General features: G+C 45.9%; 1 protein-coding gene across 9 annotated transcripts in view; it reads right to left on the reverse strand.

Moving 5' to 3' along the window:
* MACROH2A1 (macroH2A.1 histone) overlaps positions 1-22912 on the reverse strand; it is a 78429-nt gene that overhangs the window by 36082 nt on the left and 19435 nt on the right. For all 9 annotated transcript variants that reach the window (XM_072841073.1, XM_072841069.1, XM_072841075.1 and 6 more), the window contains exons 3-4: positions 11207-11313; positions 10601-10798 (exon numbers count right to left, since the gene is read on the reverse strand). In XM_072841073.1, the coding sequence (XP_072697174.1) occupies positions 10601-10798; positions 11207-11313 (305 nt within the window). The remainder of the gene's footprint in view (positions 1-10600; positions 10799-11206; positions 11314-22912) is intronic.

The raw sequence follows: 22912 nt of genomic DNA on the forward strand, positions 1-22912 counted from the left end.
GTGTAACTGGTGAAGCAGGTCAAAAGGTACAAAGTTGGGCACCCCGGGTGGCTTAGCGGTTCAGCGCTGCCTTCAGCCCAGGGTGTGATCCTGGAGACCTGGGATCCAGTCCCACATGGGGCTCCCTGTATGGAGCCTGGTTCTCCCTCTGCCTGTGTCTCTGCCTCTCTCTGTCTCTCATGAATAAACAAATTTTTTTAAAAAGGTACAAAGTTGCAGTTATAAAAGAAAGAAGTCATGGGGAGGTAATATACAGAATGGTGACTATAGTTAGTAAAACTGTATTGCATATTTGAAAGCTATTAATAAAGTAGACCTAAAAGTTCTCATCCTAAGAAAACTAGCTTGGTGATTATGTATGCTGGTAGAGGTTACCTGGACATACTATGGTGATCATTCACAATATGTACACAAATATCAAATCGTCATGTTGTACACCTGAAATTACTGTCATATTAAATGCCAATTACATCTCAATAAAAAAAGAATCCATATCCATAATATAAAAGGAAGTAAGTCATTTAAAATCGATAGCTAATCCTAATTTTTAAAACAGCACAAAACACTAGCACAAAAGGAATTATCCAAAGGGCCAAAATTGGGATCCCTGGGTGGCGCAGCGGTTTGGCGCCTGCCTTTGGCCCAGGGCGCGATCCTGGAGACCCGGGATCGAATCCCACATCGGGCTCCCGGTACATGGAGCCTGCTTCTCCCTCTGCCTGTGTCTCTGCCTCTCTCTCTCTCACTGTGTGCCTATCATAAAAAAAAATAAAAAAAATAAAAAAATAAAAATAAATAAATAAATAAATAAATAAATAAATAAATAAATAAATAAATAAATAAATAAAAAAAACAAAGGGCCAAAATTTGTTTGAGCATATGTTAAAGCTAACTGGTCATCAAGACTATGCACCACCCACCAGGATGGCTAACATTTATCTCTCAACATTTATCTCTCAAATTAGCCTGCCTTGGCAAGCCTGCCTCATTTGCTGCATTGGGACTCCATACTTTTATACCACTTGGGAAAACTATTTGGCACTCTCTACTAAAGCTGAACATATGAATACCCTATGATATCACAATTCTTAAAGGTATTCTCCCAAGACAACATAACATGTGTGCACCAAAAGGCATGTACTTTGTAGCAGGAATCTTGGTAGGAGCCTCAAATTGGAAACAACTTAAATATCTCCAGAGCAGAATGTATCATCCCTTGGTGGTAAATTCCAATCCTGAAATGCACAGACTCAGTGCTAACTGCTACATACAATAACCCAAATGAATCCAACACAATCTTGACAAAAATCGAGAAAAAAAATAAATTCTCCAATGAAGTTAAATGTACTACGAAGATAAAGAAAGGTCCCTTAACTTGCTCAAATTCCATCTAAGGCCCTGTACCTCATTTTTGACTTACCATTGTGTATTTGTGGGGGACTTGGATGTCAGTGGTCAAAAGACACCAGCTTTCACCTAGAGTTCCAGTCTAAGATGGTGATGTGAGCAGACCCTGAACTCACCTCCACCACAGACACACTAAATCTACTCCAACTGATATAGCAATTCCTTCTGAAGAGCTGAGGGCTGACTGAACAGCTTCTACATAACAAAAGATAAAGAGACCACATAGAGAAAAACAGCAAAAGAGATGGAAGCATGATAACGAAGGCAACCCCCACCATTGCTGCAATGAACTGCAGTAGGGAGGAATAGTAATGAAGCACTGGAAGCAGATCTATCTACTCTGGGGCACTGAAAAAAACAGCCTTTGCTTAAGAGAGAGGCTACTACGTAAAAGATCCAGCCCTAGAACTCCCAAATGGCAGAGGAGCTGCTAGAATTCTCTCCAGGTCAGGAAGACTGGTTAATGCCATGGTTTACATTCCCCCTACATGTTGGGAGCATGGGTGGATGGGGAGCAGGGTCCTGGTGTCCTAGATCCAATATCCTTAATAAACACAGATTTTAAAAAATCCTTAACAAAATATTAGGCAACTGCATTCAAGAATACATTAAAAAGATCATTCACCATGATCGAGTGGGATTTATTCTGGGGATGTAGGGATGGTTCAATATTTGCTAATGACTCAATGTGATGCACCACATCAACACAATGAAGGATAAAAATCACATGATCATCAATAGATGCACCCCCCAAAAGCATGAGAATATTCAACATCCATTCATGATGAAAACTCTATCAATAAAGTGGGTTTAGAGGAAATATACTTCAATGTAATAAAGGCCATGTGTGAAAAACAGCTAACATCATATTCTATGGGGAAAAACTGATAGCTTTTCCCCTATCAGGAACAACACGAGGATGTCCACTCTCACCACTTGTATTCAACAAAGTAATGGAAGTCCTAGCTGCAGCCATCAAAAAAGAAAAAAATATATATAAGGGATCCAAATTGTTAAGGAAGATATTAAACTGTCATTGTTTGCAGATGATATGATACTATACAGGAAAACCCTAAAGATTCCATCAAAAACCCCCTAGAATTAACAAATTCAGTAAAGTTGCAGGATACAAAATTAATACACAGAAATTGGTTGTGTTTCTATACAGTAATGATGAACTAGCAAAAAGAGAAATTAAGACAATCCCATTTATAATTGCACAAAAAAAGAATAAAACACCTAGAAATACATTTAACCAAGGAGGAGAAAGACCTGTACTCTGAACAGTCTAAGACAATGATGAAAGAAATGAAAAGATATTACATGCACACAGATTGGAATATTGTTAAAATATCCATTCCACCAAAAGCAATGTACAGATTCAACATAAACTCTTCCGAAATACCCATAGCACTTTTCATAGAACTAGAACAAGAAAACTAAAACTCATATAGAATCATAAAAGACCCCAAATAGCCGAAGCAACCTTGAGAAAGAAGAACAAAGCTAGAGGTATCACAGTCCCAGGTTTCAAGATATACTACAAAAGCTGTAGTCATCAAAACAGTATGGTACTGGCACAAAAAGAGACACACAGATCAATGAAGAGAATAGATAACCCAGAAATGAGCCCATGCTTATATGGTTCAACAAGAAAGGCAAAAATACATAATGGGGAAAAGACAGTCTCTTCAGTAAATGATGCTGGGAAACGGGCAGCTATAAGCAAATGAATGAAACTAGACCGCTTCCTTATACCCTCCACAAAAATAAACTCAAAATGCATTGAAGACCTAAATGTGAGACATGAAACCATAAAACCAGAAGAAAACATGGCAGTAATTTCTCCGATATTGACCTTAGCAACATTCTTCTAGATATATCTCCCTAAGCAAGGGAAACAAAAACAAAAACAAACTACTGGGACTACATCAAACTAAAAAACTTCTGCACAGCTAAGGAAACCATCAAGAAAATAAAAAGGCAACTTACTGAATAGGAAAAGATTTGCCATGATATATCCAATATGGGGTTAATATCTAAAGTATATAAAGAACTTCTACAACTCAATATCAAAATAAAAAGCAATTAAAAATGGGCAGAGAACATGAGTAGACAGTTTTCCAAGGATGACATATTTGGCCAACAGACATGTGAAAAGATGCAAAACATCACCGATCATCAGGGAAATGCCAATCAAAACCACAATGAAAAAAAAAAAAAAAAACACAATGAGTTATCACCTCACACCTACCAAAATGGCTAATATCAAAAGGACAAGAAAAAACAAGTGTTGGCGAGGATGTGAAGAAAAAGAACCCCTGTGCACCGTTGGTGGGAATATATATTGGTGTAGCCACTGTGGAAAACTATATGGAGGTTCCTCAAAAAAAAATAAGAAATACAGTTACTATATGATCCAGTAATTCCATCACTTGTTATTTACCCAAAGAAACAGAAAACACTATTTTGGAAAGATATATGCACTCCTATGTTTATTGCAATATTATTTACAATACCCAAGATAGAAAAGCAACTCAAATGTCCATCAACAGGTGAATGCACAAAGAAGTGGTATATACATATATCATACACATACACACACAATAGAATATTACTCTGTCTTATCTTGCTATTTGAACAAGGGTGGACCTAGAGAATGTTATGCTACATAAATCAGAGAAAGGTAAGTAACATAGGATATTACTTACATATGCAATCTAAAAATCAAAAGAGATGAATAAAAAAAAAGAGAGATGAATAAAACAAAAAGCGGAAACAGAATCATAAATACAGAGAAGTAATGGCTGCCAGGGGAGAAGTGGGTAGGGTGATGGGCAAATGGGTGATAAAGGCCGTAGGAGGTACAAGCTTCTAGTTACAGAATAAGTCACAAGGATAGAAGGTGTAGCATAGAGAATTAAGTCAATGAAATTATAATAATGTTACAGGGTGACAGATGGTAGCTACACTCGCAGTGAGCACAGTAAAACATACAGAGAAGACAGATCACTACACTATATGCCCGAAACTAATTTAACATTGTAGTTCAACCATATTTCTTTTCTTAAATATTACCCAAAAAGGTACAAACTTCTAGTTATGAGGTAAAGAAGTACAGGGGGTGTAATGCACAGCATGACAACTATAGTTAATCGTGCTGCATGGTGTTTTTGAAAGTTATTAAGACAGTAAATCCTAAGAGTTGTCATCACAAAAACGAACACTTTTGCTTTTTTTGAATCTACAGGAGACAGCGGCTATCATTTAAACTTATGTAGTGAGCATTTCACAATATACATAAGTCAAGTCCTTACATGTATGAGGTGCTGTATGTCAAGCATATCTTCATAAAACTGGAAAACAGTGCTATAGAGGACAAGTGGTGGAAATTTTAAGCAGAATATATACATCATGAGTGTACAAATATATTCAGCTAGAGTCCAGAGTGTGGTATTGAAAAAAAAAATATTTAAGTAGTTGCCCCACTTGCCCTACAATGGATGTCAGCCCTCCACCTACAGAACAGAGGGGCTTCTCCCAAGGGAACCAAGTGGTCCATGGTCACAGGACACACGGGTGACATGAAGTTTGGGCTCTGAAATTCTGCATCAGATATCTGGTTCTACTAGTGATGTAACCTAGAGCAAATTGCTTAACTTTCCTCTGCCTTTGATTCCCCATGGGAAAAATGAGTCTAAGGTGGGAGAACTGATAAACCAGTGGCCTTGAGAGAAAGCTGCCAAACCCTGTCTGTGTAGGACAGGCCGTTCCATCCCAGTTCTCTGTAGTCTGGCTACTTGGCAGATAGCCCATGTCTCTTCCGTGCCAGATTCCCAGCCCACGACAGGACGACAGGGTAGTTTAGGTGCACTCAGGTGCCTCATGAGATGTCACTGCATTCAAATCATAGTAACTGTTCCCCTCTTAGCTTTACATAGAGGCTATAGTTGGGATTACTTCCCTTCCCAGCCTTTTCAGATGAAAATGCCATTTTCTCTTATGAAATGGTGATAGTTGGTGGTAGATGTTTTTTTTTTTCCCAGGAGGAGGAGAAAAAGGAGGAGGGGAAAAAGCTAGCAAGCAATACTCTTTGTCAACCTCCAACATAATTGATGTTGGAGAATTTAATATTGTTCTACAAATCCAAACATCTCATGTATGGGACCTGCACGCTGCACTGTTTTCACTGTTTTCAACAGTGCAAACCTATTCAGTCAGAGTCAGGGGGAGACCTATTTAAGAACACGTAGGGTTGAGTGTCCAAAGAGCCTTATGTGAAATCATCAACCCAAGATTACCTATGCCCGGTCTCTTTCGCCCTCATGTCTGACTGGCTAGAAAGCTCATTAAAAAAATAATAATAATAAAAAATTAAAAAATTAAAAATTAAAAATAAATAAAAATAAAATAAAAAAAGAAAGCTCATTAAAAGGTCAGCAATATTTTGCAAGGATGGCAGCTTCTCACAAAAACCAGTCTCTTTCTTTGGCATCCCCTACCCAGACACGGATCACTCGATTTCCAGTTTAAATATTTCTCAGAAAACAAAAAGGTGCTCTATCAAATTCATCATGGCCTTTCTGCCAAGCAGTGAGGACCAGGCGTACCTTCATGGTCCAGGGGGTGATTTCCACGTGAGGGGTATAGTTTAGTTGGGGGTGGTAGTCCGGTTTATCTTTGAAAAGTCCCAGGTGAGGTTGAATCACTACAATGTACAGTTGAGACTAATAGGATGCTGCATGGTAACTAACTCGAATTAAAATAAAAACTAAAAAGAAATAAGAAAAACCCTAGGTGAGAGATTTTTTAATCCAGAATTTTGGCAAAAACAATCTTCTTGGAGATCCCCTAAAGGTTATCCTATGGCTCTCAGTAAACATTCTAACAAGCAGTCTTAGACTGCTTTCAGCATAAACAGCTTCCTTTGAATCTTTAGTATTTTCTGCATTTGAAAACCGTTATCATAAAGAAGCACTCCTAGGCTTGAAGTGCCAGAAGTGTGCAAGTGTGCAACTGCCAGAAGTGTGCAAGTCTTGGAAACATGGAGAACCAGCCCTGCCGAGCTCCCTCTGGGAGGGGACAGGCATGCTTGCTGGTCCTCTGCCACAAGTGCTCTCCCGCCCGTCATTTGAACATCTAGACACCTTATGTCTCGCGTCTCTGCTCCAAGGTCACCTTACCAGAGAGGCCTGACCTGACTGCCTCTGTAAAGCAACAACCCCTCTGCTGTCACTCGGTTGTACTCCTGTCACAGTGCCCACTGCCCCCTACACCTCTTATATAACGACTCTGCTGCCCTCACCAGACCAACGCTTAGTGAGTCCCCCCAGAGGCCAAGGGCCTTTGTTCACTGCTGGACCCTCAGCAGCAGGAATGAGAATGAGCACGTGCATATCCAATGACTACTGACCAAAGGAATGCATCTTCTTGCAACAACTTTGGTGTTAAATGTTAAAAGGAGGAGGCAGCGTTTCAAATTTCTGAACGGAGTAAGATGCTGTGTGTGTAAGCAACAGCCATCAGAAGTGTCTGCCTCAGCAACCGCACATCAGGAACTCTGTCCTACAGATGCGTGAGCATGGACACCCACATACCATCAGGGCCACTGTGGCACTGCTGGGCAGAATGCTCAGAACAACTGCAAGTTCACTCACAGAGAACAGGTTAGAGGGGTTTTGCCTACAGTCTAGGTCACTAGAACCACACCACAAAATATTCCAGAGCCAGCTCTATGTTCAGAGTGGTGGAAGAACAAGGGAGTAAGAGCAGCAGCAAACGTGTGCACCAGGCATTGTGAAAAGGATCTGACACCGTGCTCTCCTGAGCCTTCCAACCACCCCGTCGTGTTCCAGCTCCATTTCACAGGTGAGGAAACGGAGATACCAGAGAAATTCAGTCACTTCCTAAAGTCACACAGCCAGGAAATGGCAGAATTAGAACACAAAACCAAGTGAGCTGGCCCCCTTAACCACTGTGCCACCCTGCCAAAACAGTGGGTAACAGCATTTTTATAAATATTTAAAGACAGGTATTGGGGGGGGGTGCCTGGGTAGCTCAGTCAGTTAAGCGTCTGACTCTCAATTTCTTTTTTTTTTTTTTTTTTGTTATTTATGATAGTCACAGAGAGAGAGAGAGAGAGGCAGAGGGAGAAGCAGGCTCCCTGCACCGGGAGCCCGATGTGGGATTCGATCCCGGGTCTCCAGGATCCCGCCCTGGGCCAAAGGCAGGCAACAAACCACTGCGCCACCCAGGGATCCCCTGACTCAATTTAAACTCAGGTTGTGATCTCAGCATCGTGGAATCAAGCCCTGCATCAGGCTCCACCTTCGGCATGGTGTCTGCTTCAGAGTCTCTCTCCTTCTCCTTCTGCCCCTCCCCACTCATGCTCGCACATAGTTTGTCTCTCAAATAAATAAAATCTTTAAAAATAAAGGCAGGGATGACAAGGAGAGCTTTACAGGTCTCCATGCTTTTATATGCATAGACTCTCTGCAAGGTACATAAACTCTCATTACAGAGACTGCTCTGGGGAGGCTTGGGGGGGCTGTGGTGACAGTGAGATCTTACAGCATCCTTCCTTGCACTATCCCCACTCTCACACATATTACCTAATAAGAAACAATGGTGTAAATATTCAGTCGTTGAAATATAAGGCTGGAATGGACCTCATCATTTTATGGGAGGGCGGTAAACTGAGGCATAGACTTTCCCAAGGCCACCCAAGTAGGAAGGAGGAGCCCTAAGGCACCATCCGGGCTCTGGACTCCCAGCCCCAGTGGGTTCTGCTGCCTCCTCTAACTGGTTCCATGATAGCTGACTCAGCTGTCACAACTGGAGATTTTCAAAACCTCCCAATTATATAGAATTGGGGGGAAAATTATGATTTGGAATTCAAGTGTTGACACTTGAAAAATACCAACTCCCTTTTACTCCAAGTGCTTTAGCATGTTCCTAAGGCTTTTTCTGCGTGTCTCTGGAAAGGTTATTTTCAGAACATTCCACTTAAACCTGGAGATGCAGGTTCTCTGCTGTTTCTGGGAGCTGACACCACAATTTACATTAAACAAATGTTTTGAAAATTAGCTGTTCACGGTTCCAATTTCAGCTTCCCCCAGGGTTTAATGTTAGCCAAATACTGGTACAGTAAGCAGACAATGTGTTTTATTGTGTGGAAGAAAAACAGACCACCATAACAGACTTCCTGCTTTTGTAATCAAGGGGAAAGCTGAGTGTTTGAGTGATTATTGGCATATGGTTATTAGAAACAGTAAGTTCCAAATATAGCTACCAGGAGCTAAAGACACATACACACACACACAAACACACACACACCCTTCATTTTAAGTCCAAAAAGAAAGAAACAGAGTTCCTAGTGTTTAGTAAAGTGGGAAGGCCAGAAAGATGTCAGGCAAAAAAGTACCAGGAGGACATAAGGGGTGACACAAGCAGGGTTCAGCCCAGGGTTGCCCGAGGCACACAGCTGGAGGGGCTGCTCAGATGTCAATAAGCAAGGAGTCTACATAAACAAGGACCATACTCGGGCCACAGCTCAAGGAAGGCTAAGCCAAAGCCCAAGGGCCCTGCCCTGGGGGCAGCCAGTTCCCTAGGACCCATGATCTAGACATGAGGGACTTGACATTTTGCTCTTCTAACATTTAGGAAGGCTTGCACAGGCCTCTTCCCCTGCTCCTCCCCACAAACGCAAATCTTGAAAGGGGAGGAAGACACAGTTCAATCTGCTAATTTCACAGTTGGCAGGAATGAGTAAGGCAGCATTCTGCGAACTCGTGTAGAACTTGTGAGCAAGGTGGAGTACAAGTGCCTGGAAAGAACATGTAGGAGATTCTTCAGTAACGGGTTTCTCTCTCAGAGACCTGGGAAGGAATCTCAGTCAGGTGGCGGCCTGGTGGTGGCCAGGGTGGTGGTCTGTTGGCAAGACCAATCCAGATTTTGTTGTATTCAGGGCAGCATTTGTCTGCACCCAGACGGTGCAGCTTCTTCCACCTCAACTACCAAAGGTTGGCAAATTGTATAGGTGTGGAGTCAGAGGCCAGGGGACTGGGTCAGAGGAGGGGACGTGCTGGGAGCGCGGGCAGCAGCGTGGCTGAGGAGCAGTGCTCCTGCAGCCTCGCCTTGGGAAGAGGTCTTCACCATCCCATGTAGTCAAAGGCTTTGGGTTCTGGTGGGAAGAATATGCTGACACTGCATCTGACCCACAAGGCTTTTTCCAGAAGCTACTACTGAGAGTCTCAAAGAATAGGCAGGTCCCTGCCAGGTGAAACTTTCTTCTAGGTCTGGCCAGAGACCACAAGGATCACACCTAAGGAGGTGCCCCAGGGCAAGGCAAAGAAGGACAGCTGAAGATTCCATTTTATTAATGATGACCTTTCACTGCACTGTCCCTAATTTTTGGCCCTTGAGGCTGTGACAATAGCTCACAGGCAGGGTCCAGTGAGGAAGGAACACAGAGCATGTGTTCCAGTTGCTTCGGAGCCTCCCACCGATGCTCAGACAAGTGAACACAACCACCCACAGGCCCAGACCTCCTGAGAATGAGCAGCTGCACCTCCATTGTGAGGATCAGGGCAGGGGATTAGCCGGCCTGCCCCACTCAAGAAGACATCAGATCATACTAATGACAAGGCTTCACTCGACCACAAAACAATCAGCACCTAGAACCTCATCTCCGTCCAAGCTCAGTCTGGTAAGAGCATCTGAATAACACATCTGTTTTCTCCCTTAACAAGGCAACTATTCTAAAGAGCAAACTGTCTGAACCATCCTTCCTCGAAGATGCTCAGAGGAGGACATGTGGGCATGGCAACACACTGATAGTTCTGAGGGTGTCAGGGGCAGCTGGCAGCCAGCACCTTTAGGCAGGACCCAATGGCAGCCACCCCTAGCACAGGAAAGCTCCTGCACACACAGATCCCTTCCCCGAGGTGTGAGCATCTCCCTGGCAGGCCAGGAATGGGGTCCTTCCAGCCTGGGTCTCCCAACCTCCCCACCACCAACCCCATGCCTGCAAGAATGCAGGTTTTTTGCTCAGATTCTGGCCACTTGAACAAGCAGCTCCCACATGTTCCTCCTCAGTCCTTGGATAAGCCCTCAGCATGGGGGGAGCCACTCAGGACCTCACCTATGCACATCTGCCCTGCCCCAACCCCCATACCCCTACCAAATCACATACCTTGGATTTCCGGGCCCCTTTCTTGCCTCCTGCTTTCTTAGACACGGGCTTCTTCTGGGATGGAGACTTGGCCTTTTTGGCCGGGGGTGGCGTGATGATGGCTTCCAACTTCCCTTTGGATCCTCGTTTCTTTGCTAGCAACTCCGGGTGGATGTTTGGTAACACTCCCCCACTGGCTATGGTGACTCCTTTTAGCAGCTTGCAGGAAAATCAAAGTAGCAGATGGTTAGCCTGTCCACCCTGCTTCTGACCTAGAAGAAGTCTGCCCTGCTCATTCATTCTTGCTTAGTTGTTAGAGCTCCTTCCTCCATGGCACCTCCAAGGATGCTGACGGGACCCAGGCTAAATTTACAGAAAGCAAGTCCTCAGAGTCCCTCACTGCAGTGGGACTCCACTGTCTTCCCTCCAGGGAGAGCCAAATGCCTCATTTCATTTCCTCCTGTCCCCAAATAAAGCCTCGAGGAAAAACTGGCATGGGTGTCAGAGATGTCCAAAATGCAGCGTGCACCTCTGACAGCCAGCCAAACATCAACCTCCCTGTGCCCCTTGGGTAGTAGGACTGTGGACCCAAGTTTTTGGGGCAGGAGGCAAAGGAGAGCCCCATACCTGATTGAGCTCTTCGTCATTGGCCACAGCCAGCAGGATGTGCCGGGGCGTGACCCGTCCCTTCTTGTTGTCTCTTGCTGCATTGCCAGCCAGTTCCAGAATCTCCGCTGTGGGGAGCAGAGGGAAAGAACAGCCGGTAATGTTAGTGTCAGAGGATCTCAGGCATCCTCCCAATCTCCCTGTTCATGGTGCTGGGAATGGGCACGGGCAGCAGCCTCAGGAAGCAGCTACCTCAAGGCATGAAGCTGCAGGCGCTCTGCCCTGCCAACTTCAAGCCAAGTTGCAGAGGTGCTGAGTGGGATCAGGAGGCCCCCAGTCCATCCCCTTTGTTTTGGAGACAAAAAGCCAGAGACTCAGAGAGAAGGGACCACCATCTAAAGGTCCCTCAGTAGGAAGTGGTGGAGCAGACTCGTGAACCTGTTTCCCAGAATGGGTTGCCTGTAATCGGCCCTCCACACAGCCCTGTGCAGAGCCATCAGTGTGGCCCTGGGAGCGAGCGGGGCATCGTGAGCAGCGGGTCATGCCTGTGCTGTGGGCCGGCAGGGGTGGGGCCCATCTCTGTTGACAAGAGCAACACGGAGCACCTACACATTCAGACTCAAAACTAGAAGGATATGAAGGGACACCACCATGTCAACATCCTAAAAACATAAACCAGAAGAGGTAGGATGTAGAACAGGTTAATGACACAAAACAATAAAACACAACATACCAAGCCTATTAATGCTTGATGGAATACTGATTACCAAAAATAAAGTTATAAGTTTTTCTGGAGAAAACAGATCTAGTCATAGATTGGGTATTGGGTCCTAAAGGATTATTAATTTTCTTGGGTGTGACCGTAGTGTCACTATCCTGCAGAGAACTGTTCACAAGAGATACATGCCCAAGTACTTAGGGGTAAAGGATCTTGACATCTGAAGTTTACTCTCAAATAATTCTGACAAATTCCATGGAGTAAAGCCAATGTGGTGATATGCTAAGTGCTATTAAATCTAGGTATGCAGGGGTACCTGCGTAGCTCAGTGGTTGAGTGTCTGCCTTCTGCTCAGGTCGTGATACCCAGATCCTCGGATCGAGTCCTGCATCGGGCTCCCTACGGGGAGCCGCCTTCTCCTTCTGCCTCTGTCTCTTTCCTCTCTCTCACGAATAAATAAAATCTTAAAAAAAAAAAAAATCTAGGTGTGTGGTATTTTAGCATTCTGTATGCTGGATACTGTAAAACAGTTTAAAAACTAGACAGCTAGGAGCCCGGCCCACAGGTGGTGCTAGGGTTCGTTTACCCATCCTTCAGGGCAGGCCCTCACTGGACAAGACAATGGCTCTTCCACAGCACCAAAGATGGGGCAAAATAGTAGGTATCCTTTGGCAAGAGTTTTTTTCTCCCCAGCAACATAGTTCTATTGATAAATAACATCACTTCCTCATTTTCTTAACCCAGATGGACCCAAAAATACATCTTATAGCCCCCCTCCCCATGCCTGCAATTCTGCCCATGTCATGGTCTTGCCTATGACCACTCCCATGGGCCCAGCTCAAGTGTGACCTCCCCCTGAACTAAGGAATTTCTAGTATTCTGGGTTATGTTGTCAATATTAGAGGTCTCCAGCAAAGTCCAAACTCAGAATCACTATAAAATAAGCAGAGAAAAGATCATAGCTACCTGAAAATCCTGTATTTAGAATTTACAATATTACATGGTATACATGATGGAGTTCTAGCTGCTGAATCCAACGCAGTAACTATGGCATAGGACGCTGAAGAATGAATGGGTGGCTGCTCATGCAAACTCTCCTATTGACAGTGGTGGAAAACCAGTCACACCTGGGGCAGGTTTCTACGATGAATCAGAGGCAGGAATTCATTTACTCAATAATCACATCATTGATGATGCGCTACCACTGAGGCACTCTGAGATCTGTGCCACCTTGATGCTCCCAGGCCAGAGACCCTGACCTTGAATTTCCCATTTGAGAATGGCTAGAGTGAGGCCCCATGAGGACAGGATGAGAGCCAGCCCATTTCCCACCCTTAACAGTTAGTCCCAAGGGGACTGCTCCCCATGCAGCCTGAGTGCAGCCGGAGGGGCAGAAAGCCCACCTACCAATTTCACTGAAGCTTCCCTGTAAGTGACAATGGCAAGGTGTTCCAATGCCCAGCAGAGATGGACCTATCTCAGCCAAGCAGAAAAGGGTGTTTGGGATGCTGGAGTGACCCTAGGGTCCAGGTGCCATGATACAGAAATGGGCCCAGCTTGGGCTACTCCATCCTTCATTCATGGAGGAGGCACCATACTGCGACACTACTGTCCTGCCCATGGCTGGTGAGGAAGCCACAGTAGGAGCCTCGCCTGAGGTGAGCAGACTCTAGGAGTAAAGGCAGAGAAGAAAGAGCTAGCTGTGGGCTCTCCTTGGGCTCCGTGCTGGGTCCCAAGTGGCAACAAGGCAGAGAGGAGCAACTGGTCCCACAGAGTTGTAGCCTACCTAGCATTCTTCCTGGCCTCCACCATCCCCTCACTGTCCCTGGTTTTCTGAGACTACAGGGAAACAAGGAGCCAACAGTATCTGCAGAGCTGGAACATACAGAGGAAGGTGGATGGATTATAGCCTTTTCCCCATTATGTGCTAAGTAAGCTTCACCTGGCCTTCATTAGACCCACAGTAGTGCCCTCAGCCCCCTCTCTGGCAAGATCGTGTGAAATAACAGCTTCTCAGGGACGCAGACACAGTGTTACTTGAAGGGCTCATGCCCAGAGAGGGTACAGTGGCCACTGTGGGGAAGGTTTGTGGTCTTACTTCAGGCACTGCTCATTTAGCTTGTCCTGTGTGCACCAAAGCCAACGTGGTGGTGATAAGGATGCAAAAACCCGAGGGGGAGGGGGAGAGGTGGGTCACCACAACTAAGTGGCCTTGGGCCACTAATTTGGGTGGGAGGCAGGCAGCACGTAATACAAGGGTGGCCTGGCCTGGAAGGAACACCCATGGCTCAGAAATCTGGAGCTCAATCCTCCAGGAATTCCCCTCACTTCCATGGGCTTTCCTTCCCCACCCCACTCTTACTCTGTGGCTGAAATTTCAATGGCCTGTGTTTCTCCACTTGGGAAAACTCAAGGACTGTGCTCACCTACTGCTGACTCAGCCCCAAGCCACCGGGGAGTGATACTAAAGATAGGTGTCTCAAGGGATGAGGAGCACTGCAGCTCCTTGCAAAGAGAGGGCAGGGGTCTCATTCCTCTGCCTTCACCAAGGAGCAGGAATATCTACCACTCCTTTCTTGCTGCAAACCTGAGCTCGCCTTCCATCTGCGATCTGCGAGTGCCAAGATGACTGGCCCTCCCACGCTCTACTGCCACAGGGAAGGCCTTTGGCTCAGCCTGGGAGGAGAGAGAGGAGGTGTGTCAAGTGAGGATAATACAGAGGGGCACAGATTCACACTCCAGTTAGTTGAGCAAGAGCTTTATCTTCTGTTTACTCCTGCATGTTTTCCAGAGGGTAGTTACCATAGCAACTCCTTTGTCAAGGGACACAAACACACACACACACACACACAGCACCTTGGAGGCACACCTTTTATGAGAAGCACGTTCCATGCCCATCTGCCCAGTCCGCTGCTGCTGGCAGAGAGCTGGTGCAGTATAAGCAGCCAGGGAAAAAGACAAAGGCCGCATCTGACAGCTAACAAAGGTGGGAACCTAGAGCATGAATGAGCTCAGGCCTCGCCAGGTCTTCATCAATGCCCACCCTCTGGTCCTCAGGCCAGTTTCAGCATCAGCCATCACAAGGGCCTTGCCTGGGCAGGAGAGGGCTGCCTGCTGCAGGGGGGGAGAGGGTGCTGGCTGTGAGGGATTGTGGCAAGGCATGTGCCACCAAAGGAGAGTCCCTCGTTCACTTTCCTTCCTAGTAACTGACCATCGCCTTTGCAAATGAGCACTGCCCCTACCCAGTGAGTAGGGCCCACAAGCAAGAGGGCAGCCTCCTGGGGCAGCCAGAGCCAGCTTCAGCTCCACCTCAACTTGCATGAAACCCATGCCTTCCTGCAAGGGAGGATTTCCTGCACCTGATTCATCTTGTGTCTTGTGCATCTCTAAATTTGCCTACCTGGATTAAAGGAAAAGGATTCTGGGAAAGAGAATCAGGGAAAGCACCACATCTACAGACCCAGGTCCTTTTCATGGTTTCCAGAGCTCAATGCTTGGATCCCCCATTGGAGGGAGTTTTCAGGAGCCACAGCCATCGTGGCTATAACTGAAACAAATTGAATCTACAAGAAACCACAGAAGGAAAGCGGGCAAGAACACTTAGGAAGAGAAGAAACAGACCCTGAACCGGGTTCTCCACCTGCTCAAGCCACATCTTTCTGGCCAGCGAATGACCAGCAATGGGCAGGTTTGGGGCCAGTTCTGGAGAAGACTTTAAGTGTGGTCAGGTTCCCAATGATAAACGTTGCATGAGGACAAGTTGAATGAGGAGCAACACTGGTCAGCTTATGAGTTTTTTTAAAGATCTGTTCGTTTTAAGATCAAACTTGCAAAACACCCAAATATCTCTGGTTCCCACTCCTAGCCAGGGCCAGTCTGGCAAGTTGTGAGCCACCAGAGCCATCATTTGTAGTGCCAGGACCAGCAATGTGACCTTAGTCTCTTCTCAGAGCAGCAAGTGCTGCGGAGGCCCCCTGGGCCCACCATTGCCCAGTCCCACTGAGCATGACTGCTTTAAGGCCACTTGACACAATTCCCACAGCCGTGAATAATGGCATTATTTGGCAGCCTTTTCAGCTACGACCAGCTGTCTGAACGTGAATACCTTTGACAGGTCTACTTTCCAAGTTCATCCAGAGACCAAAGGCTTAGAGTCTTCCCCCTACCCCACCCCCCAAACATCTTGAACTAAACTGTATCTGCTGTATTGAAGCATTCTGTCTCTCTTCCTTTAGGGAGATGAAGTCATGGCTTACAGAATTAGACCCCTAACAGCTAACAGGTGATGTGTGGAGGCTGCGCCAAACTCTAAACACAAACCTTGCAAAAGCAAGAGTCAGGGGCTCTACAGAGCTTTTTGAAGCATCTCTGCTAACAAAAGAAATATTGAAAACAACCACCAGAAATCAAAGGAAAGCAAATGTTCACGTAATCCCGAGGAGAAAACAGATATTTGCTACAAAGCCAACAACATGACGAGCAATCTGTTTATTGTATTTCTTTCAATTCATCGGGCTTCCATCAGCAGTTCACTGAGTTCAGAACTGTTTTACACCATTCTGGAAAGCCTTAACCCAATCAACCCCAATCGGGGAGTGATTGCTATGAGTTTCCTGCATCCTGACTGCACCACACTTTCCTCCAATTCTCCCGGGGGTCCAGAATCCACCGGCCTGCATCTCACCTTTTCAGGAGATGAGTGGCAGAGTCTGAAGCCTGCTGAGCTGTCAACCCAAGGCTCCTGGGACCTCATTCATGGGCCACAGAAAAGCTCTCCAGTCTGCCTGTCCTGGGGCCTCAAAGGAACCAGGAATTCCACAGAGAAAATAAAACCTACAGCAGTAACAGAAAGTAGCATTTGTGTGTGTGTGTGTACAGGATACAAAGTATTTTGTAACAATCAGCCATTCTGTGGCTTCTCTGCAGATGTTCGGAGTCCAACACACACTTGTCCCTTGCTGTTAAGCCCACGTTATAGACACCCCCCTAAGAGCCCATGAGCATCTGGTCCAGTTTCCCACCTTCCCCAAGTCTCGCAGTAAGAATAGAAACACAGCCTAATTTGGAAGTTTCTCTAGTAACCTGCTTTTCATATTTCAAAGTTAAAAACTAAGTAATTCTGCATTACGCCCATTAACAAACAGAGACAGGATTCTTGACAGACACTACCTTCCTCTGCCCCACCAACCCAGCCCAAGGAATGAATACCTCCAGTGCTTCTGTGTTAGCTCACCTCAGTGGTCTGTGTTTAGCAGGGTGCAGCGGCTGCACCGTGCTGGGGTTGGGGCCTGCTGTCAGTGCAGGCGTGAATCCCAGCTCCCGCACTTGGTTGTAGCAGTGCCAACACACACCTGAGGCTTGCTTTCCCTTTCTAGAGAATGGGGACAATCATTAGGTCACCTTCAGGCCTAATGAATTCGGTGAGGATTCATGAATCAAGTTATATGCTACAACAGTTGGTAGGTATCAGCTACTGCTTCTGAGGCTACAACCACACACTTCGTCTTTTACAGAGTAAGCTTGATTTCTAGGGGAAGAAAACCATTCTTTCTTCTCCTTGGGTTCCTCTATCAAAACAACGGGCTGGCTACGTGGACAGAGGCTGTCACGTGTGTGAGAACTGGGAGGAGAAGGAGAAGAGCAATACAGAAAACCTGGTGTTTCCTCGCCCGACAGTTTATTCTTCGCTGTTACACTTAACAGTTTACATATGTTTGAAAAATGCACTTGAACCCGATTAACCTTGGGGCTGCCAGACTTACCCTGATAGAACGCAGCACCCACGGCAGCCCCACGGGAGGTCTCTGCCTCAGGATGGGGCCTGGGGCTGGTGTCTGACCCCACAGGGTGTGGGCCAGGGCAGAGGCAGAGCCTTAGCCAGCTGCTGACACAGCACAAGTCAACGCCCAGGGAGGAAGATGGAAGGGCGCGGAGCCTGGGGCAGGCCCAGAGAAACCTGTTCCCACCCAGGGTCTGGCAGACAGGCAGGGCCCTCTGCCTGCTGCTCACTCCCCCTCACTCCCCATCAAGGACTCTGAGTTAATTTACAAGGAAATGGTTGATATGTGTGTTTGGATATGGAAAATCACAGACATTGGCTCTTAAATTTATCTCAGGAAGGGATGAACACTCGGAGAAGTCTGCCGAAATGAGATGATGTGAAGAGTATCACATAAAGAGAAGCTTCATTTAAAGAGCCCTGACAGGGTGCTATTTCCCCGGTGAAATAGGGAAATGCGGAGGATGGTGTGGGCATGGTGGGCTGCCCTGGTGCCTGGGCCGAGGCTGAGGCGACGCCTGTCCTCCACCCTCATAGGCGCATTCACCAGCATGTGGAGCCCTGCTGCTGCCTCCTCTGAGTGGAACTGGGGACACCATCAGAGGGAGACACTTTACCTTCTTTTGTGCTGTATAGCTTGTGCACAATTTATCTTTTCAAAATGTAAGAAATGAAAATGCAGTGTAAATAAGAGGCAACTATGGTATACACCTGCCCCCCCCCACCTCCACCTTCGGGACGTGTCACAAGGTATTTTCCTATAAGAAACCTCTCTTAATGAACATCCATATAGAACACTGCCCCCCAACAACTTCAGGACAAACTTTCTTTACAAGCATTCTGTAGTTTCTAAACAAATATTAGAAGACTGAAATCCTGCAAAGAATGTTATCTGATAACATTCTGGCCTGACATCTGTCCCAGCCTACTTAATTAATCCCACTCCTCACAAGATTTCTGAGCATTTGGACTTTTCAGGTTCTTCTCCTGGTTTTTAAAGCACTATGAGTGTGCCATAGTTCAGGGAGGCTCTGGGCTTGTCTGCCCAAGCAGATTCCTGGTACGGAGGGCCACTAGTCCAATTTAAGCTGTTTCACCCAGGATTGTACCCCCTCTTCCCTGAAGGGACATTGGGCAAAAAGCTCCTGGCCCTCCAGTCTGCCCTCAGTGCCACTGGGCTATACGATCCCCTCACCAAGGGCAGGGCACGACCCTCCCCTCTCCAAGGACTCTGTGGTTCCTTTCTCCCCAGAACCTCACTTGTGTTGCTGCTGCTGCCACAGCCAGCACCTCCCATACTGACCAGACTGCCCCTTCTCCATAACCCAGCATGTGTCCTGCCAACAACCACCAGCCCTCCTATGTTAAATCCATCTCCTTCCTGCCAGTGACTCTTTGTCCCTCCAGGCTCATCCCTGCAGGACCTGTGTCCCCTCTGCCCATGCCAGACCATAAGATCATCTCCAGCCCTTGCACATTACCTGCAACTGCTCAGAGCCTGCCCCTGTGGATCCACTGAGTACCTAAGTCAGCCTTAGAGGACTGGGCATATACCATCCTCCTGCAATCAAAGTCCACTAGAGACACAGAAGATGCTAGAGAGCCCCACCCAGCTCTCCTGATAACTGCTAAGGTCCATACTCTTGAGAAGAGCCTGCAAGAGACACTCTTCAAAGATGGGTTACTCTTCCAGTGGCCTCACAGAGGTTACTTGGACTCTAAGCACAAGGGGCAGTTTAAGGATCCTGTGAACTACCAAATGTAAAGCACTGAGCCAGTGTCTGGCACGTAGTGTTCACTATAAGGCTGATGTTTCATTACTTATATGGCTCTGCCTCTGCCTAGCACTCAAAGCACGAACATTGCCACAAACCACAATCTCAATCTGGAATAGGGGGCTGCCAGGGCCTGGGGTGGAGGTGGGAGGGCAGGGAAACTGATGCTCCTCAACCTAAGTACCCTCATTTTCTGATGCTGACTTTCAGCAGCCAATCCCCAGATTTACAGAGGCAGCAGATCCATGTTTACCAGTGACAACGTCGGTTACCAGTTACCACAATGAGCATCAATCAGGATAGCCATGGCAAGGAAGCCTATGATTAGGCCTTTTCCAGAGACCTTGGATTCCCACATGGTTCCCACAGTCCTGCAGGTAAGAGATGTGAGCTATGGCAGAGAAAGAGCCTCCTTCTGATGCGGACAACATTGATAAATGTCTTCTGTAGAGGCCACTCTGCACAGGTCTCCCGTGTACATGGGGATAACAGGCTATCCCTTGAGAGGACACCTCTGCATCAGGCACCACCACAGCCCTCTGAAGTACCAGGGAGCACCTGCTTCCTGGCCATTAGATGGAAGGCACCTGCCTGAAAAGGAAGGTGAGGGGTAAAATGAAGGAGTAAAGACATAAAGGAAGGGAAGGTGGGAGCCAGGGTCAGAACTGCAGGATGGCTGAGCAGCCTGGCAAGTCCAATGTGAGTTTATGTTATCTTCTTGGCAACGAGAACTGGAGGGGGCGGTGGGGAGAGACAGAGACATGGAGGGAGGCTGACTGTGGCTAATACCCTTTGGGTCTGTCTTCCTGCTACAATGTATTTATAGCTCTGAGGAGTGTCTTTTTGCTCTCAGTGTTTTATTCTGGGTTGACTAGACATAGAAGCCTTCAGGCAAGCAAAGAAAGGGGACTATAAATATGTTTCATTAGTGGCTGATATTTTAACAGAAAGGTATCAGGAGAGAAGCTATTTCTAGAATTCTTACCACTTCCTTCTCCTCCCAGTAAGTAGTTCTTTAAAGCTATTCTCAATGGTCCTCTATAGAGAGACGCTGGGGTACTTCTAGCACCCCTCCTGGGATGCTATTTAAATCAGGTAGGCAGCTCCTGCCTTCCTCTGCTTTTCAAGGTATAGCTGAGATACCCTCAGTGGATTTTGTAACAGAAGTGAGAGATCAGCCGTTGATAAACTGTCCACACCCTCCCGTGTGCCACTCACAGGTGCCGTGCTGCTTGCCTCTCCTCCAGCTGGTCTGGCCCACCATACCCTGGTGTTGTTAGCATAACCCTAATTATGCTTCATTTAAAAATCCAGGGGCCTAATTCAGCTCCCATCTCATCAATTTCCGGGCAGCACCTGACATTAGCAATATTCCGTCCTCCTGAAATTCATCATCCTCTAACTGGTCTTCTCATCCTTGAGTAAAAAGCTATTTAGGAAGCAGCTGCAGAACGTGATCCCCAGCATCCGTAGCTGAGCACACAGTGATGAGGGACAGGTAGGGAAGGTGCGTTCCCAGCCCTGGGGTCACGAATGTGGCCTCTGATAGGTCTGACCCAGCACACTCACTACAAACTGTTGAAATGAACACTGATTTTTTTGACCCTCAGCACCCAGCTTGGCACTTGCACCTGCTCAGAGCTTGGTAACCCTTTCACAAATAGGTCATTACAGATGGATTACTAAACGAGTAAACCAAACACTGCAGCATTCAGACCATGATTCAGGATGGAAGTGCAGGGATGCTCTCCAAGGCGCTGGCCCGGTTTCATGTATTAGAGCCAACACTCAGGATCCATGGCAGGCAGTGTGAACTATAAAGCAGTGATCCCAGGGGAAAGCAGCCCCATGATGGCCCAGGGTCCAGGGAGGCCTCACCTCACAGTCTCAAGGCAGGTCTTAGGGTTGGCTGAGGGGTCTGGGAGTGCTTGGGGAGATGTTCGGGGCAGATCAGCAACTCTCAGATTCTCCCAACCAAGATTCTGGCTCAAATATAAATGTCAGTCTCTGCATATCACATGTACCCATTATCCTGATTATTTCTTGGCATTTCATTTTTTAGATTTTGAAATGAAAAAGGAAAAGTATCTTTAGAAAGATACAGAACAAAAAAAAGATACAAAATATACATAATAAAGTAATAACACTATCTTTTGGGAGGAAAACTGGGTAGGGAAAAAAGCAGGAAGAGAAATGCATGTCTCACTGTACGTCCCGTAGGAACATGTGAATTTTATCACTGGTATACATAACCTACTAAAAAAAAAATTGAAGACAGTGAAAGACCCACTATGAGAAACAAAGTATGTAACTAGACAGTCCAAGGAAAGAAACAAAGTCCAAAAATTGCCCTAAGTAATCTAGAAATATCAAGTACGGTAAAGGAAGCATCTCAGAACACCAAGAAAAAGATGGGATATTCAACCAGTTGTGTTGAGGTAACTAACTGGGTAACCATCTGGAATAAAATTATGTCAATCCCTATCTCACACAATGTATCAGAATAAATCTTAAATGGATCAAAGTAAAAATGTAAAAAATTAAACCATAAAAATACTAAGCAAAAGCATGAGGGAATTCCTTTGTAATCTTGTAGAACAGGTTTTCTGAATGATGACTCAAAATCTAGCAGAAATAGATGTATAAAGACTACCATCACTAGGATTTTTCAGATAAACTTGGTAATTATTCCACAATGTGTATGGATATCAAATCATCAAGTTGTACACTTTATACAATTATATGTATCACTTTTTCCTTAAACTGGAAAGAACAAGTTATTTGAATAAATACATTATTATGTATAATATAGTTTTAAAAACTTTAAAAATGAAGAGGAAACAAGATATTATAAAGAATGACCAAGCAGATTTAAAAAAAAAAAAAAAAGCCAATGGGACTTTTAGAAATCTAAGTTTCAAAGCTGAAATAAAAAATTCATGGACTGGGGGCACCTGGGTGACTCAGTCGGTTAAGTGTCTGACTTTTGATTTTTGGCCCAGGTCATGATCTCAGGGTTGTTGAGATTGAGCCCCACATTGGGCTCCATTCTGGGAGTGGAAACTGCTCATGACCCACTCTCCCGCTTTCCCTCTGTCCCTCCCTGCCCTCACTCAGGTGCATGTGCAAAGCTCTAAAAAAAAAAAAAAAAAAGTGACTGAATTAAATAGTAGATAAGACACAGCTGGGCAGCCCCGGTGGCGCAGCAGTTTGGCGCCGCCTGCAGCCCGGGGTGTGATCCTGGAGACCAGGGATCGAATCCCACGTCGGGCTCCCGGTGCATGGAGCCTGCTTCTCCCTCTGCCTGTGTCTCTGCCTCTCTCTCTCTCTCTCTGTGACTATCATAAATAAATAAAAAATTAAAAAAAAAAAGACACAGCTGAAGAGAGAATTAATAAACAGGGAGATAGTTCTAGGAGACTGCAAAAATATCCACAAACAAGTTCTGCAAGACA

Source organism: Canis lupus, chromosome 10, assembly GCF_048164855.1.
Source record: "Canis lupus baileyi chromosome 10, mCanLup2.hap1, whole genome shotgun sequence".
NCBI classification, from domain to species: domain Eukaryota; kingdom Metazoa; phylum Chordata; class Mammalia; order Carnivora; family Canidae; genus Canis; species Canis lupus.